Source organism: Bombus pyrosoma, linkage group LG6 (genome assembly GCF_014825855.1).
Source record: "Bombus pyrosoma isolate SC7728 linkage group LG6, ASM1482585v1, whole genome shotgun sequence".
NCBI lineage: Eukaryota > Metazoa > Arthropoda > Insecta > Hymenoptera > Apidae > Bombus > Bombus pyrosoma.
This window is the reverse complement of record NC_057775.1, coordinates 4,066,651-4,086,200: the sequence shown is the minus strand read 5'-3', so window position 1 is coordinate 4,086,200 and position 19,550 is coordinate 4,066,651. Positions and strand designations below refer to the sequence as shown.

The window sequence follows — 19,550 nt, the reverse complement described above, 5'->3', positions numbered from 1 at the left end:
GGTTGAAATAGAACTTTACTCTTCGGGTTCTGAATAGTTCCTTTAATTCGTTCTCGACAAAATCGCCTTGAAAATTTATTGTTTCCGCTGTTGGCGAATTTCACCATTTTCACTTCGTTGCCTGCGAACTTTCAAAGCGATAAGATAACGCATCGAATACCTCCGCAAAAACGCAAGAGGTTCTTTGAGCGTTATAACGCGAACTTTCAAAGTGGAACTTTCAAAGAGCAGAACCGGTTCCTCGGAGGAAACGGCTCGAGTCCGAGCAACGATCTCTCGAGACGAATCGCTCCGAGTTTGGGGAACGCAGACGTAAACACGACTAGAATCGATCGACTTCCGGGGTCGGAGGCTACGATATAACGATGAAATAGTAAAAGGAAGCCTGCTGCGGTATGCCGGTGGGACAAGAGCCGGTTAGGTAAATCGGCTGCGGCACCATCGGTTGCTTTCTTTTCCCACTGGTCAGTCATTGAGCATGGCTCTACGCGACTGGTACGCGGATCGTGAGCTGCTCCTAACGGGAGTCACCAGTGACGTAGGACGTGCGTTGCTCGAAAAGATTCTCCGTTCGTTCCCCGATGTAAAGGTCTACGCGATCGTCCGGTCCCGGCACGGCATCAACAAAGACGACAGGATAAAGAACATCTTTCTGTCGCCACGGTAGGAACGGCTGCTTTCTTTCCTATCTTCTTTCTCGAGTCGAGATTCAGAGACGGTGTTTGACCGAACTGACATCCAGACACGATCGTGATTCGAATCGAAGAGTCGCGATGGTGCGTCGAGTGTGTTTGTTGAACGATTCGCCAACGACGTGTATCGCATTTTAATTCGGCTGAAAATTAGCTCGAGTTAATAACGCGCGTAAATTTATAAGAATTTCTGTATTTTACAAAAGCTTCGGTATCGTAGGTACATATTACGGAATTGCGTTCAAATTTCCTACTGCAAATAATTACGGAACAAAAGCTCGCACGTTTGGTTAATTCGTGCAAACGGGCGGCCTATGCTCGGCGTTGATCGAAGCACAAGTATTTTACCGTGGTGCTTTAACCATTTCGCTTTCCTCGTTATTTTGCTTTCCAAGAACAATGGTTCAGCCTTCGTTCGGAAAACAGATATTATCAAGATCGTTATTCGCGCAATAAAGCCGTAAATAATATACAGCTCGAAACGGTGCATATACAAAAAGAAATGGGCGTTAACGCGAATAAAGCTTACAAACAGCAATGTGCGCGAACGCAACGAACCCAGAACGTAATAATATCTCCAATTATTTACTTCTGCGATATCTGCTTTTTGCTCGTTTAATACCTTAGTTTCATTAGCTATTTGTTTTCGCAAAGCTATAAGTTTGCCTTTAGTCAGGCATATAAATGACAACAAGGATTAAATGTTGAAGCATTTGTTCGCCATTTTTTCTCATTCTTTCGATCTTTCCTTACGCGCAATATCATTCGCACGTTGCATGTTGTACACCGTATATGCGTTAGACATCGCATCTCGCATTAATCAGGCATTCGTTAGATCCTTCCATTCTACACAAAGCTTCGTTAGACGGAACGGCGGCTGTAAATTAGCTTCCCCGCCTGTTCGCTACAACCGTGTCAGCTCGTTTAACTATTTCAAGTACTTATAAATTTACAACGTTGTAAGGGAAAGAGAGAGAGAGTGGGGGGAGGGGAGAGACAGAGGTCAAAATAGAGAACAAAACGTTTGTCAAAATAAATCGTGGACATCGCATAATACCTGTACATCTTCGTGCACTTGTCAGAGATCGATAGTTTCTTCCAAATTATTTCGCAGGTAATTAACTCAGCCGAAGGAATAAAAGAGAAACGAGCAACTTGTTTAGTCCTCGCAGCTTTAAATGGATCTACCGCTTTTCACGATTTACCACTGGCGAGTGCGCGTTACGATAATTAAACGTAACCTTCGAGCGGCCGATACGATAAATGTCGCTCTGATGTATTTACAATTGGTATAATATCTCTCTTGCGAGAGAAATGGATGCTTTCGTTATGATAATAGACGGAGCAAAATTCAACCGAGATGAAATAAGATGTATAGGTTTCGTCAACAGCAACTATTAAAGAATATCGTTATACTCCGAAGTCTTGTGAAAAGAATCTACGAGCACGCTGACGTAGCATCAACGGCGGGTATTGTGAGTTGTACGATAAAAATAAAACGAAACTTGGAAACCGCGCGATCCAACGTGAATCTATCTACCGCAAAAGGATTATGTTCGTGGTTAGCTGTCTTCTAGTAACAAGAAAATATCGATGATAAATCGCTGACATAATAGCAGACGGATTATAGTGTAACGAACAATAATAGGAGTCTTCGTAGTCGACGGGGTGGAGAAGGACTGTCCGCGACGTCCTTAACTACCGCTGTTGCAAACACCGACAACACGCTATTGGTTGCGTACGTTGCGCGGCATACGCTTCGAAAGAACGATGATACATCGACGAGAAAACGGATGAAAAAGCTTTGTCGGAAAAAAGCGACAGAGACGTTGCGATTGCGCGCTTAATTCGTTCGGTGAATTTCTACTCGGCGCGAACGTCGTGCTTAATTACGAAATTATCTTTCGTTTCGCGATATTCGTTATCCACGGCTTTGCAACAATGCGTAATCCGGTAACTACCCTTTAACAGGTTCGTGTTGATAAAGGTATCGATTGAGAAACAAGTAGATGTTTTCACTTGTTTCTTTCGCTATGCGGTAGTACCGTCAGAGTTCCAGACAATTCGCCGATATACGAGCCAGAGACGAGGAGAAGGTGGCCCATAATTCTCGACGTCTTTGAATTAAATTGGCGAGTTAAGTCTGGCCGTGATCCAATTGAACAAACAACGAGTTTCTCGTTCGATTCGTTTGCTACAGATTCGAGAGACTGAGACAGGAAGCCCCAAACGCGATTTCTCGGGTGAAGGCGTTAGAGGGTAATTTATTGTACGATGGACTGGGCACGACGAGGGCGGACAAGGAACTGTTACGAAACGTGAGCGTGGTGTTGCACGCGGCTGGTCCGTACAACGAGGTATTTCGACTCTGCCAGAAACTGCCACGTCTTCGAGCAGTGGCAGCGATCACGAGCATTTTCCATCACGAGGGTCGAATCGCCGAATCGTTAGAGAAAGAAGAGGAGGCGATCGACGGGCCCGTGGCTCTGGTGCGAGTTCCGCTGGTCGGACCGGCACTGCGCGAGCCTATGCCTGGCTTCGTCGATCTTCTCAAAGGATCGACGGCTCTGATGGTAGGAGCCGGCTTCGCTCTCGGTAACTCGAAGTTTCAAGCGGAAATCATTCCGATCGACTTGACGGTCAACACCCTGATCGCCGTTGCTTGGGAACGAGCCACCACGTAAGTACCCTTTTCCTCCGTTCCCTCGTTCTCGCTGATTTCTCCGCTACTTTTACGCTAAGACGCTACGCGATTCCGATTAAACGGTTCGGTCCTTTTACGAATAAAAGCGACTGATACAACGATTTTTTTACTTCGCAAGAGACACAGATATCTCGAAGTTTGCTTTGAAAGGAGACGACTTCGCGTCGCGTGGAACCATCGACTGATCGTTAAGGAAGCTTTACCGGCAGTAAATTTGCGTTTAATTACACGCGAATGACCACCGGATAACGAAGGCGATGTGCTTCGCGAGCTAATAAGGATCGCTGGTTAATAAGGACCAACTGTTCCGGAAAACTGCTGTCTCCTCGAGTTACTTTGACGCGATAATTACCGATCGAAAGGTAATTTCTCGCTTCGTTATAGTTATCTGTTAGAGAAATAGAGAAAGTTAATCGGTGCGGGAAAACGCGCAATTAGTTCTTACGTAGATCGCGCGTCGAATAACAAAACGGGGATCGAACAACAGCAACTAGTTTAAAAGACCGAAATTCAAATTGACGCAGTAGCTCGATAGAAAACAAAGCGGTAAACGGTATCCAACAGGTCGAAATAATAACGGAACAAAGAGTCGAAGAACTGAGACTACGTTTAAGGCGCGCGTGTAAACAGCGAGTCTGTGAATGCGATTCACAGACCGTTGCCTTTTTCCCTGTTCACGAACAGCTCTAAAACGTAGCGATTAAAATTAACGCCAAACGAACGCGGTTTCGTTTTACTGGAGCGTTCAAATCTCTTTTGAGAGAGAAGGCAGCAGTTTACGCGGTCAACGTTTATTGCATCGAGCAATACCGGCCGGAGAGTCGCATTAAAATACCTTCGGTTACCGTTCCATCAGGAATCAAGCACAGAAGCAAAGGATTTTTCTAAATTACTTGATTGTCTGTCTGTCACGATTTTTCAAATACTCGTAAAGCGATACCTGCTCCTTCGTTACTGTACGTTACAGGTTAATATCGAGCGTTTATCGATTTCCACTTTAACCGCAAATCGTTTGGACGGCTGAAAATACAAATTCGTTAAAATTTTTAGCAAACTTTTTGCAGAGACTTCTCCTTTTCTCAGAAAAAAAGAGAAAGTATAAATTGCGCGACGTTTCCTTTAAAATTTTAAGACTCCAAGTTTAAGCGGCCAATTTTTACGTATTTATATCCCTATGATACTATACGACCGAACGATACGTAACAACTCGACGTTTCCTGCCCACCTGTATCTCCACGCTTTCCCTTCGTTCTGTCTCAGCTGCGAAACGAAACGCGAGTAAGTCGCGAGATCGTATCGCAGCAGGTACGGCCAATGCCCATGGAAAATTCCCTTAATTCTCGTGCTTTTAAAACGACGGTAAAAATCAATGTTAAATCGCTAAAGCCGGAGATGGCTGCACAAGTTGGATTTCTGAAGAGCGATCGTAATATAAGATAGGTTTAGCCATGAGTTGTGGCTACAAAATGTACGATGGTTTGTGACGCTGATTTAAAATAAGTGGATAGAGAATGGGAAAGGGCAAATAACAAAGGTAAATAAGGTTCTGAAAAACGCGAGGATCAGGGAGGATTCCTATAAAAATACAAGTAAAAGAGCTCGGTGGTCAGAGTTATAAAGGTTGGAGTATCTACTTACATACTAAAACCGAAAATCCAACGGATTTACGAGGGTACAGATGAAGTTATTTCCTTTAATCTTGCCACGAAAGATAGTTCAAGCTTCGTAAATTCCAATGATACGTCGAACGGTTTCGCCAAATTCTCGAAACTGATCAAATAAAGATCGCGTTACTCTTTACGATATATGCTTTCCCCTTCTACGGAAGTACTATACCGCTGTCGCTTCCGTTTATTCTCACGTGTTCAAACTTTACCAAACAATCCAAATTTCTAATTCTCCCCGAGGTACGTTGAATTACAAACGAATTTATAACTGTCCTTTGAATTGTTGCAGAAAGAATGTAGAGACCGCAGTGGTGTGTAACGCGGTCTCTATAGGATGCACATGGAGCGATCTGATTAAAAAAGGTCGACGGGGTAATCAAAAGTTTGCATATCCGACCTTCGGCATCCGAGGAATGACATCTATGGTAGCGCTGTATCGGATTCTGGTGCTGCTTTTCGAATGGTTGCCATCTACGATCTGTGACACGATTCTCGGACTGATAGGAGCAAAGAGAAGGTATAACGAAATGGAAATTTACGATATTTTGAATATTGATTCGAGTCGCACAGTCGAATGCACCACTTTGGGGTTTTCGTTATCGCTATAGCGATATGCAACGATTCTCGTGACTTGGACGTTCGTCAAGAATTCAATCGTAATTTCGCAATTTCTATCGAAATTTGATAGGGACGCGTTCTGCGTTAGCCTATTCAAAAGCGACAACGAGACAAGGATTAACGAACAAACGAGTTAAGTTATCGGACACGAGGCGAAGCTGCTTGGACAAAGTTGCCGGAAAGAAGGTTCGAAGAAGATTTTCAGGAAAGTTTGTTGACGGCAGGGGGCGGCGTGGTGGCGCAGAGGTTGCGTTCGGCTATAAGAGCCGATGCCAGGAAATGGTCCACAGGCATACTTGGCAAACGCGCTGCAATCGTAAAAGTAAAAGTTATTCGAAACTACGATTTAGGTGAATACCCAAAATAAACAGGTTTCGCACGAAGGTATCCGAATCGACGAGACAGAGAAAGCAAGAGGGAGGAAGCGAAAAAGGCAGTTCGGGAAAGAAGGGAAAAAGTGTAACAGTCGAAAGGAAACTCGTTTTCCCCGCGGGAAACTTGCGGACTCGTTCTCTGATTGCTTTTAAAAATCGCGAGTTTGCCCCGGCAACGAGCAAACTTCCCGAAAATCTTGATAGCTTTCATTGAAATGCGTTTCTTTGCCGGTCCGCGCGATTCCAACTTTTCTTTCTTTCTGTTCTTTGTCCAATATCGGAGAAACTACGGAGTATGTACGATTAATCGCGTCAAATGCCTACCGTTCGTATTTCTTTTCAATAAGATTCGAGCTGGGTCCACTGTACACGAAGCGTCGCTTCATAGACGCGCATTAGACGCGTTGATGCAAAGGATACGCTTCCATGCAGCGGTCATTGTAAATTAATGTCCACCTGTCTACGAAACAGAAGCGAATAGCTTTCGCGGCGTCGACTGGCATTAACATTGTCAACGAGCGAGGCGTACGTTGCAGCTGCAGGTATAAACGAATGTAGCGACTAGGAACGCGTTTTCCTCGTATTTCCTCGACATTTTAATAATCGGACTAAAATATCGTTATAAATATCAAATACTATAGAATTAAGTCGGAATGTATCGTAAGATTTCAATCTAGTATCTTTGGCTGAAAAACTACGATAATAACAATGATAACAACAACAACACCAATAATAATAATCGAGTTGCACGTAACAATACCGTTATTATTGTTACGTGTTTACAAAATCCTAGTATATCACGGATAAAGTAGAGCAAATTAGTGCAGCGCAGCGTAATGGACCAGGTTCAGCCGAGATACGTCAATGCCATTATTTACGTACTCTAGCATGTGGTTGAAACTGTTCGTCAAACTGTTAATTTCAGTTCGCGTCTTGTTTCTTTGAAGCGCGCTTCAGAGATCATAGAAACGCTTCGATAAACGACTAAATGTGAATTACTCATCGAGTAGCATATCGAATAATCGTAACGGACAGCTTCGCCTTGCTCCCGATGTCCTCTGGCTATGACTAAAAAGGACTGTGCGCCATACACTCCTAAAGATACGGAGAGTGAAAGAACATGGTATCGCTTCGGTCACTCTTTGCAGATATTCAAATCCGCGTTAAGAAATTTTTATCAATTCCATCTCTTTCATTTATTACCGGTTATAGCGACCAATCTCTTCTCGACAAATAATTCGCGATATCGTTCGAACGTTTCTACGCCAAACGCGTCTAGTTTCGAGAAAATATTTCGCAAATTCGATTTCGCGTCCCATCGGAAAATGTCCCGAGGCTACGTCGCAGGAGCTTACGCGTCTTTATTACTTGGAAAAGTCAAACATCGTCGTCGAGGAACTTTTACAATTACGTACGTTGGACGGTCGAAAGGCGAAATCGAGTGCACCTCATCGATCTGCGTGCGATCGCACGGTTAGGAACGTGTCGCACGCGGTGTCGTGAGCCCGACGTCTCTGCAGCCGTTTATCAGTCAGAGGAAATTACGGTACCTTATTGCGTCTAATTGCGTTAATCGATTAAACTGCCGAACAATACTTTCGACTAATTATAACCCGCGTGTGTACGTGAAAGCAAAGACAAATTAGCGAGACACCGATTTCCCGTCGTGTGTCTCCGGGTAGAAAGAGGAGGAGAAGAGGAGAATAGAAAATATCGAGCGAAGTTTAAGGAGGACGTGAGAGATTCGCTAATGAAATCGTGATGAGTCGGTGTCGAAGGAACTTAGTCTCGACAAATTCGAACTCGCGGAACTGTTGTAACCGGAGAAGCGTAGTTCCGTTTTGGTTGTAACGTCTCGTTCTCGCTCCACTCGTCGGCTTCAACGGCCATGGTTGATACCTCGAAATGCAACGAGCGAGATAAGCCCTGTTTGAAAGTTGAATCGAAGCAACTGAACGATTATACGTAGGTATGTGTACGTATTTACGAGCGCGCAACATGTAAGAGAAAAGTAAAACGAGAGTCGAGAGAAAAACGGCGTTACGACAGAAAGGGAATCTGCTCGCGAGAGAAACAGATGCGAATCGTTCAAGTTGGAAATAACAGAAGTTGGAGGCAAGGGAGGTGGTATTAGGGTTCGAACAAAACGGCGGTGAGACGAGGAGGAAAGAGATCAGTGGAAGTAAAACCTTTGCTTCTCCGCAGGTTTCTCGAGGAACACCGGAGAGTTCGTAATGCACTTCGATCCCTTGAGTCAATTTCATCGAGGCCGTGGTCAGTAGAGAGGAATCGCGTGTACTTGCTTCAGCAACGTCTCACCCCAGAAGACCAAGATGCATTTCCGGTTTCCACGGAAATCGACGTCGAGAGTTACGTTCTGTGCGCTGCCGCTGCTGCCAAGAAGTATTGCGTGGACGAGGGTAATATCAGCCTCGTAAAAATCTTCCGACTACTTTTCTTCTTTCTTATCGCGGTATCCCTCTTCTGCGCGTTCTTCCTCAACGGATATCACGTGCTTGCAAAGCGCGATGAACTCTGAGCCAGTTTTAACTTCGCACGTGTCATTGTACAATTAAGACGTAAAATTTACCTACGCATTTGAAGTCTGTGTTCGAACCTCGGAGTAACGTGTGTACTTTTCAATAGCAATAGCACAAAAGCTATCTTATGACACTTTGTCCTTCCAATTAATACGTTTAATTGTAGTAGCTTAAAATACCTTGCGATAAAAAAGCTGGAAATACGTGAAATTAACAGGAAGAGCGTATTATGGTTTTGCGTTTGTAGCTGTATATTACGCGAAACTTTGTCAAGGAAGATACGCGGTATATCGATGCGTCTTCCGAACGGTCATTGTTGTACATAACGATAAGGAAAATGGCCACAATATATATAAACCTCAAATTCAAAATCAACCACCCTGACGTATTTGTTTCTACGTACATATTTACGTTGGATTAAAAGCAATTTTTACGCCACACGGAGGTCGCTAAAAAACGAAGTAATTTTTCCCCCGAGTAGATTCCGCTTTGGTAAAAGGAAGACGCTGCTTACAAGCGGAAATCCGTTCGCTCCTTTTCTTTTTTCCTCTTTAGAGCGTACATCTTACTACGAATGTAGTCGTATAATAACGCTAGAATCCAGCGAGTTAATTTGAATGCCGCTCTTGCCGAAGACGATCATGGTATTGCTCAAACTACCGGCCGAATCGTCGAAGGAAAAGTTTGCACAGCGAGAGAAATTCGATCCTTTCATCCATCCATCAGTCTCTTTCTCTTTATTTCCCTTTTCTCCCTTCCCTATCAATTATACGCCTTTGATCGTATCGCTTTAGCGTGCTTCGACCGATATTCGTGCAAATGAATTGCATGCATTTTTTAAAGAAATTTATAGTAGCTTTAATTTCAGAATTCCTCTGTCTCATTTGTATCAAGTTTAGAAGTAACTAGCGTTCGCGTGACAGGTCTGCGACGTGCCCAACGCGATCACCCTTTGGGTGAAATGTAAAATTGAAAAGCATTTGCAGCTACTACGATACTACATATTTCCGTAACTTTCAGACGATCGGACGTTGCCAGATTTTAATTCCAAGTTCGTCGGTGTCATCGTCATCAGTCAGGTTAGTTTAATCTCCGCTCGCGAGGCATCGTGTCTCGCTCCGTTTTTGTTCTTCGCTTTACCTTTTCAATGCAGAAAATTTCATCCTCCTCGGGAAGAACAACTTGGATTCTTCTATTCTATTCCGTCACGCTGCACCACTTCGTACCGCGTGCAAGACGAGTCATTTAAAATCAAATGGTCGTCTAAACTCGTCGTTTCCGTAAGAATGAAAATTACTGTTACACGTTAAAATATTACGATCCATCGATAACGATTTCATCCCCGATTCTGACGCACGTAAAGCTGCTTAAAAAAAATAAGTTCCATTTCATCGGACAAATATCTGAAATTGGACGTCGTAAACAGAGATAGTAGCAGGAGAGTAGATTGGGAAACGAAGTTACAAGAAGGGAGAAGAAAATTAGGTAAATCCGAAAATACCTAGCAGCTGATTTTACAATTTATGATAAAAAGTCATATGGAAATGTATTTCGCGAATACATCGGTATTCACAGTTTCGAATATATAAACGTGGTTGCAGTCGAGCCGAATGTACGGCAAATATTCGTGAGAATTTTCCAAGACGTCTATACACAAGAGAATGGTATACTGGTGAAAGTTTGCGGCAGAACATCCACGACTACTTACTTTCGCATATAACCAAGGAACACATATCTCTTGCATATTTCTTCTTACGTAACGCGTTACACCGAGCCACGTTTATCGAGCTGCACGATCCGCCACGCCGCGCCGCACCGCGCAACCTGGTAAAACGCAGAGCTGACCTGGCTTGATAATGAATTTAGTGACGAAAATGCCATCGACTCTCTGAAAGACCGAGAAAATATTTGTATCGGGAATTTTAACCTTTCGCAAGATTCCATGGCTCGTCAAATTATCGATAACTATCCGTAAAGACGAAAATGAAAATAATTTAATATAATTTGTTGTATGTGTGTACGTATAATTGTGTGTGTGTGTACGTATAACATTACGGCCGCTGGAAAAATAGCTTAGTAATTGTATTAAATATTGGGATTACCGTGATACTTTTAACGCGATAAAATCGTGACATTTCACGAGCATTGTGTAAGTTGAGAAAAAGTTTAAGCTCTCAGATGACCGTTATCGGAAAAAACTCCGGCTGGGAAAGATTAAAACAAATTGGAGGAAATTCTCGCGAGAGAATAAAATAATATGGCTGGGAATGATCAAGATAAAAACGCGACGTGCAGCGAAACGTACGAACGTAAAATAACGTGGTTATATAGGGATAACAAGAAACTACAAATCCGGTATTTTTTTCTAATATAACGGACCATTATCTAACGAGCGAGAATAAAACGTGTTTTCGTAATTTACATTTCACAGGTGTATATGAAAGGCATTGGTGTGTATGGCACCACTGCACGTGGTCTTAGTCTCCCGGGGAATGACGAATATCTCGCTTTAAGTAGAATCGCATAACAATATATACGTACGTATATTATGTATTAACGGCGAAAGATGGCAGTCCTTGGTATTCCCATCAACGTAACGAAGGAGCAATAACCCGACCCGTTTAGCACCCCTCTGTTCTATCAAAAACTTGGTTCGCGTGACTGCATGGTAGGAGGAGCGGCGAGTTATGCTTTTAAAATCCTGTTACCAGTTGCGAGCGCGAAATTTAACAAAGAAACTTACAGATTAGTTTCGCGAGATATAATTGGAAGTGGTGTCTGGAACTGTGCCTTCATAATAATAATTGGAGGAACGTCTGTTCTACGAAACGAAGTTCCACGAACTGACTGGCTGGCTGGTTGCCTGGTTGTCTGCGTAACGGAGGCCTAGAAACAGGAGGGAAGAGGCGGGAAAGGGGTGCGTTGGAAGGAGTAGCGAGAAAGAGCTCGGGCTGAAAAGGAGTAAAAGAAAGGAAGCAGAGAAAGGAGAAGAAGACGGAAGATGAAAAAGCAGGAGGAGAGAAAGAAGAGAAAAGGAGAAATGAAAGAGACGCGAGCGAAAGTACGTATTCAATTTCATTGCAACGGGAATGAATAAGATGTATATATTTACGTATACGAATTGCCTCTCCAGGCAAGTGGCTTGCGTTGGCATATACGATGCTGCTACGACAAAATGCCGTGTCCCGGCAAAGCAACATCAAAGCGGTCCCTCTAAATCCATTCAACTCGCTTTATTTCCACAGAAATATTTTTGCCAGCATTAAGTACGTCTACTTCTCGAATCGCGGCATCTCTGTGTCGCATCGCATCGCATCGCATCGCATCGCATCGCATCGCATCGCATCGCATCGAATCGCATCGCGCCGATGAGTTTCCCTCGACGATTCCCTCGTGATCTTTCCTCTAATACGATTTCTCGCTCGCCGATCTTTATTCCGAAATAACAAATAGTCTCGCTGATTCGATGAAAAATGAGTTTTCTCCCCCTGTCGACGTTTTATCTTCGCGACCTCGTGACTTTCGCTCGCTTGCCCGGATCCGCGGTAAAAATTATCATAACTCGGCGTGTTTGCAGAGGAATCTTCCTTTTAAAGGCGTCTTTCCATTCGAGATATTTGGTCTAAAGCGAACTCGAATACAAGCGATCGTTCCATAGACTGTTTCGTCGGAAATTTTCCCATGGATCTTAAATTCGTTTCCGAAAATTCGACTTTTTCGCGTGTCATCGTTTTCATGTATCACATGGCAACGACGCACGGGTTTAAAATATCTTCAAGTCCATGCCTTTAAGTTCTTTCACTGTATCGATGCGTCTTTGCTTCTGTTGGCGTTGCTTCGCGCTAAACGAAACATTTCAACTGCGAAATTTGAAAAAGGACGATAGCAAGACGCGATATTGAGTTTTGAGAACGAAAGTTATCGTCTTTTTTCTAGCGAGTAACAAGTTTACTATGCCAAAAGAGGAAGAGAATGAGAAAAATCCAAGCCACGGTTTTCTTTCGACTGCGTTGAAACTTTTATACTTTTATTTCCAAAGTTTTCGTAATTAACGCAGTCGCAGAGGAGTTCTTTATTCCGACAAAGCGTGATTTTATCTTCCCATGTGATCGCTCTAACCTTAAAAATTCCTTTTCCTATTTCTAATCGGGCGCGATTCTAAAATGGACATACTATGATCTTAATACGATAATTAATTGCAAAAATTGCAATTCACGTTGCGTGTAAAACAATTTGTACCTATAGTTGACTGCGTTCGTAATCCGTCGGGAATTGGCGCCTCAATTTTTTGAAATATGATATCAAATGTACACGTCGAGTAATAAAATGAAAATAATAAACAGATTAATGGTCGCAAGAGAGATTTTATTTCCTCTGAAATAGGTACGTTTCTGTGAAAACGCAATTTTTCGCATCAAATAATAAATGACAACCGTAAAGTGCTAAGTTAATATGCGATGAATCCGTTTTGGTACCGAAGTAGCATTTGCACCGTGTAATTGTACAAATGCGATATATTGCATTTATCGAGCGTATTCCTATCTTTAAACGTAAACACAGTCTTCGCTTATTTAATTCTCGTTGAAGCGATTTTCTGAAATCTTTGCATCTGAAAGCTAGCGATTTACTATGGAAAGCTGGTGTATCTAGCGATTAATTTGAACAACGGAAACGCGAAAGAAGATGTCAGCGGTTGGAGCTTTCCATGATAGCCGAGCCTGGAAAAAAATCGCAAAGAGCGTTTATACATAAATTCTTCCGGTTATCCCGCAGAGGCAACGCGCAATAAGTCCATCGTGATTTCACGCTCGTTACCTCTGTAGATTATACGCTTCCGGTGCAAAAGCTGTTTCTCGAAAAGGCACTGGATAGACCGGATAGAAGCGTCATTCCGTGGACTTTAAGAGGTACAATGGAGAAGACCGGTAAAACAGGAGATTTACCGAGAGTAGGAGCGGCCCGAAGAATAAAGAGCCGGTCTTTCTGTCGGCGCTTTACCTACAAGCCTATTTCATCGGTTGTCTCGTCGCTTCGTATATCTTCGTGTCTCCGACCGAGACCACTCGCAAGGCGAAGGTATTAATTGGAGAAAAGAAAAGCTACGGGTCTCTTATTACGATCTTTATACCACTTGATCCCTCGACACGCCAAAACGTTGCCCCGCTCGATTTCCAAGATCGCGACGTAGTGTACCATAGCTTGGCGCGGTGTGGCGTAGCATACCGCCATACGGTATAACACTGTTCCTCGGAAAATAGAATCGTCACTGGCAGGATTAATCTTCCAATTACAACGGAACAGCCACCCAATTTCCAGCTGCACCGTGTTTGGTAATCGTTGGGCTAGAAGCTTGCAAGTGAACGGGTCTAAAACGAATCGGGGGGACAATTGCGCTGGCAATAATTCACCAAGCATTCCAGTACGTTCCTTTCACCTTTTTGCAAGAGACAGCTCGTTTAGATTTTATTTGTAACTTATCGCGGTTTACATGTTTATTCGCGGCGCTCTTTAAAGTTTAAGCGATTAAGTTGGCGCTGCGTTAAACGATATCGTCATCTTCCTAACGCATCGTGAATTTGTTTCGACACCAATCGTCATCGGAACTCTCGTTGTCACGAGAAAACGAAGACAAAGCTATCTATGAACGTTTCTTGTTAAATTTTTTAGAGATGCGAGACATCAGTCGGTTTAATCTTGGCGGTACACTCCAGTTGAAGGACACAGATCTTATCGAAAACGACACTGCGAGCTTGCCAATTTCTAGCAGAACCATTCTCTGTATTTCGTTTCCTTCGCGGAATTGTTTCAAGATCTTCGATATCTTCAAATTCGAGGCTCTCGGCTAAAGTGCTTCGCGATTTTGTTTACTCGAGTGTAGTAAACTGCGAGAAGCCTGGAAAAAGGGCTACGAGCAAATATTCTTATTTATAGTACTATATATATACGTGCGATGATACGCAGAAATTAACTATTAAAAAATAATGAAAATGGAATGGATAAACATTCGTGCGAATCAGAAAATATTACGCCGATAGCAGCAATTGCAATAATACTAAATTATCTTAAATAATACTAAATATTCGATACAAAGTCAGTTTAAAGCGCGTAAAGAATTCTTATTGGTAGTACGTGTAATCCGATTTATATAAATTCATAGTTTCTCGTATCTAAGATTTCTTAAGCTTTTAGTCGGAGAAATATTTCTTCCTCTTCAAAGTTTTATTTCTTGGACCGCGTTTTGCGGAAAAATGGCATTAATACGTAGCTTCTTGAAGCGAGACATACGTCTAAACGCGTAATATCTCCCTTTTAATAGAAAAATTGAATTTCACCGATATACGTAATTTTACCTTGGAAGAAGAATCGCGTGAAAAATTGTGGTACACGCCAGCTTTACGTAAGCTTTCCTACGCTTTCCGTATAACAATGAAGGAAAGGAAGATGGACATAACGAAGAAATGCAGCGGAAAAAGGGAAAAAGTGAGCAAATAGAACACGATCCTCCGTGTAGACGGAAAAGATAGAAAAAGCAACTAAAAAACTGTATGAATACGAATGGTAGAATCGTTATGCAAAAAGCAATGCGTTCGCAACCACACGACTTTGCGCAAGGGTTGAGTGTCGTCAATCGAGACCCATGTACACGGAAATTTTCATTGAGAGGGAGTTTCCCAACTCGGGATATAGATCTCAAAAGAATATCTAAAGTGGATGTTTCGTTTTCATATACAGGTGCTCTCGGTATTCGTCGCATCGTGAAAGAGACATCGAGTACAAAGAAAATGCATTTCGTTCGTTTAGCGAATGAATAAGAATAAAGGAGAGCAACATGAATTCGAATAAAAGAAAAGTTCATAATGTAGACCGAGTTCGAGCAATTTGTGGAGCAAAGCTTGTTTCGCCCTACCTTTCCAAGTTATAATATTCTATCGTATCTAATGTTATACGTGTACGTACGGATATTGGAAATAGGAACGGTAAACTTCCGTAAAGGCATTTATCGAAAACAGGTGCGTGCGAGAACGTCCCTATATATTATGCTCGCTACATACGTGCAAAGATGGAAACAGAACGAGGCAAGAGTCGGTAACAATGTCTATCGGAATAGCGGCTGCCACTTGTCGAGGGACCAGTCTCGGTCGGATTTGTAAGACGCGTTCCTGCTGAATAAAACTCGAGAAACGTTGTTATTGAAAAAGTCTGTGGCCATCACGGAAGAAAAGCGAATGAAACGGTCACAACGAACGCACACCAGTGTGTATGCAAAAGTAAACCGCGAGAAGGTTGAGACGAATGAAAGAGTAATGCAGCTAAGAAAGTAGCGAAACGCTGAGGGTTAGAGAAGGAGAACGAAAAGGAGTAGGAAGCGGTGTAAGAAAAGGGTGACGGGGAAGAGAGCGTGGCGCATAAGTTATAGTTGGCATTGTGCAAGACCTTCGGGCAAAGTTGTGCGAATTCAAAGGGGGTGTAGGCTGGCAGGGTAGAAGACTCCTCTAGCAGCTAAGCAGCTTTTCCCATTGCCGAGCAAGCCGCGTGTGAGCCACGGACGCGTCAGTTAATCTACACCCTTGCCGCGTTAAGCTAAGCTTTTTGCTGCTCTCTATCCTCCCTTTCTCTCTCTCTCTCTCCGCTTCCCTCTTTCTCTTTTGCCATCCGGACGCTCTCGACGAGAACAGCACTCCTTCTTTCGAGTCGCTTGGAAACCGCTACGCCTTAATTGAAAATCCTACTCTATGATCGATTACGGCTTCGATATCCAAGACATATCGGATATCTTGCTTTTTGTTCCTCTTCTCCTTTTCCTCACCCGTGCGATCCAACCATAACTTACATTTTTTCTCATACGATCGTACAAGCGCGAAAGTGTAAGAGCGTGGAAGAATAATTAAAGCCTCGTTTAACGACCGTTTCGCGGAGACAGCGAACAGTTGAAAAAAAGACTTTCTTCGTCAATTGTACGAAGCATCGTCATTGAAAGAACGAACAAAAACTTGTATCCGTTGGATCGTCAGGCGATAAAAATATTTGGGTCGAATCTCTCTCCTGATAGCTTGGTATTTTGGGCCGTTTGCCATCGACTATACCATCTTACAGGAATAAACAGAACTCAACACGTGGATAAAATGCTCGGATTTCGGACAACCTTCGATTCAACACCATGTTCTCGGAAATGCCAAAATGCAGCGAAAACGTCTGCTGCATAACTGATACAATTAAATAACCTTCGATCCTGGGCATAATCAATGCATGCGATGGATACCTTTAACGTTACATAATTCGCGGAAGAAATTTCGATGGGTAAATACGATGAAAGCTTCTACGATTATATATTAAAATATACTTTTAAAATGAAACGAAATATAGGCAAAGGTATTTAATCGATAAGATCAACTATCTTCATCAGCAGTGACCTGATTAACTTCTAATAGGTTTGTGCAAATGCAAATCGGCTACTTTTGCCTTGATCAACTTCTACCTTTGAAGCTTTCGGTAAACGTTCGCCAAGTTTCTTCGCTATTCCGTAACTGCAAAGCTAGCGCGAATAGTCCTTCTCGCCGTTTAGACCATAATCTCGATGTTATCGCGTGAAACGCTACCGGCGCGGCGCGGCGACCAGCCAAACGAGCTAAAGTTGATTATCCTTTCGCGTGTATACGCGTGCTTTTATCGGATAAGGAGTAAAGCGGTCGAAAAAAGCGCAAGGAAAACCTGGAACGTTTTAGGAAAATGAATAAATCAATTTCTTACCATTCGAGAGAAATGAACTTATTCGCGCGATCTTAGCAGGTTCAGAAAGGAAGCGCGGAATAACCGCATAACCGCTCGAAAGTTTCTACGACAGAACGCCCCTCTCCGTACTTGGGCAAACTTTGTATATGTGGCGGACATATCGTGGAATCACGAGTTACGCTAAGCAATTACAAGCACTGCGAGGCGAATAATTATTATCATTGTCGGCCGCATTATCCTTCCGGGTCGTCGAGGAGCTGCAAGCGTTGCTTAGCTCCGGGCGCTCCTTCTCCGTGTAATTCCAAAATTCCAAACTGCCTTAGAAAACGAGACATCGCGTCGTGGAGCATCGTCCTCCGTCGGAATTACGTTTATGCGCCCACTTTTCCTTTCGTCGTTCTTTCCCACTACCTTTTCTTTTGTTAGTAGTCGCTTCGCGTAAAGAACGATATTCCACGTATATATCGAATTAAATTAGCATTATTGCATCGGCCAAGACATCGGCCCTGAAAATACGATCAGCGAGTGATAATCGCGCGATGCAAAAATAATATATACAAAAATAATACACACGCGTCACGTAGCAATGGAAAAGTTTAAGTACATCGGCCGGCATTGGAGCAAGCAATTTCGTAGGTAAAAGCGTTCGAGTAGAACTTTTTTCTCCACAGATAGTACAGTTCGTCGTTTCTTACGCGAGAACCTATAGAGAACTACACGAGTATCGAAGCGGCAACAGAAAACGACCGCACAAAGTTTCAGACGTCAATGCGTCCTTTATGACGGCGCTTTTCATTTCTTTTCTATATCGCGTCACCGTGGAAAGTGTAAAAACGCCGCTGGCAGAGTACATGCATCTTTTCCCGTGCGCATCAAAATGGAAGAATACATTTCCGGAATCGTGGTGTAACGAACGCTTCACACGTTACCGTGATACACGTATCTAACCTATAAGCCGCATATTGCGCGCTCCAACTTTATGCTGGGAAAGCGAAGAAAAAGGTCACCATTTTTCATCGAGGTTATTTCCTCTCCTTACGATGCACAGTAACGCGCCCCTGGTTACGCTGAAACAGAATTATCTGCTTTTTTCCTTCGAAAAGATACACCGGTTTTTAGAAACCAGACAATTCTTTCCACTTGAATATTTTCTACCGAAAACGAACGATTCGACGCGACAAAGAGCCCCAAAGTTGCAATTTCTATATATCGCGTTAAAAGAATCTACATAGGACGCGCGTGATTATAACGAAAAGAAAGAGATTAAGATGCTCGAGAGAAAAGTAGCGACTCAAGTGAAAAGACAGCGATACTAATTCAGGCAAGGGAAGGGAAACAGCGAAGCAAGGAAGTAGGGAAACAGGGAAGTAGGCAAGTAGGAAAGGAAAGGGACGCGAGAGTAGGCTCCAATTCCTATATACATATGTATATAAGTATGTTTGCTGAGCTTCGTAGAGCGTCTCGTTACGTACCACGGCGCCCAGCTTCACGCTTTTCTCGCTTATGTATACACTTACAGGCTAGTGTTTATGTATCATTTATGCGGTGCACCAACCGTGGAAAAGCCGCCTTTTCGCGTAGATGGTGGCGCGTTTCCAACCGTCGCGCGACGAATGCGCGTGTCACCTTCTGATAACGTTTCAGTTATCAACTAACCCACACCGAACGTTCAAACTTGGAGAACCGCCTTTGATATAGTTAGACGAATTACGCAAAATATTCTATAACGCCCACCATCTATTCCTTTATCATCCCATTCCTTATCCTCGATTATTACGAATCAAGTTTTCAAAACGTCGAATAACAGCAGGAAAGAAGAAAATTATTTTTTCAGATTTTTATATTTCGGAATTACCTTTACCGCTCGAATTTCTCGTTTGAATTGCATTGAATGGGAGAAAAGTTTTGAAAGCAGCCCCTGTTTCCTCGGCTTTTGTCCCAACGAACGCTTACCATTCACTGGTTGCGCTATTCGTATGCGTTGCACGTATTATTCATTGATTACACGGAAATCGATGTGTCGTGTGAAGAAAATGAGACGGAATAAAATGTTATCGAAGAACGAATTATAAATGGAGAATGTTGTATAATGGACGAGCAAATTGAATCGAATCAGCAGTTGTCCGAAGCACCGAGAGAAACGTTCTATATTTACAATTCTCACGCTGCGAGATGTCTTGCTTCGAGCTGAAATTTTCAATTAAACTGAATTATTTGGTACAAAA

General features: G+C 43.0%; 1 protein-coding gene across 1 annotated transcript; it reads left to right on the top strand.

The window, feature by feature from the left end:
- The first annotated feature begins 478 nt into the window (after positions 1-478).
- LOC122568604 (fatty acyl-CoA reductase wat-like) lies at positions 479-12,938 on the top strand. Its single transcript, XM_043728527.1, has 4 exons — positions 479-663; positions 2,893-3,372; positions 5,353-5,580; positions 8,261-12,938. The coding sequence occupies exons 1-4, from the start codon at positions 479-481 to the stop codon at positions 8,592-8,594; spliced, it is 1,227 nt and encodes a 408-aa protein (XP_043584462.1). The 3' UTR covers positions 8,595-12,938.
- The last annotated feature ends 6,612 nt before the right edge of the window (positions 12,939-19,550 follow it).

Excerpts from the sequence above, each read along its gene's own strand:
- LOC122568604 (XM_043728527.1), top strand. The coding sequence starts at position 479 with ATGGCTCTACGCGACTGGTACGCGGATCGTGAGCTGCTCCTAACGGGA. Across the intron at positions 3,373-5,352 it reads GCTTGGGAACGAGCCACCAC|AAAGAATGTAGAGACCGCAG; the intron begins GTAAGTACCCTT and ends GAATTGTTGCAG. Across the intron at positions 5,581-8,260 it reads CTGATAGGAGCAAAGAGAAG|GTTTCTCGAGGAACACCGGA; the intron begins GTATAACGAAAT and ends GCTTCTCCGCAG.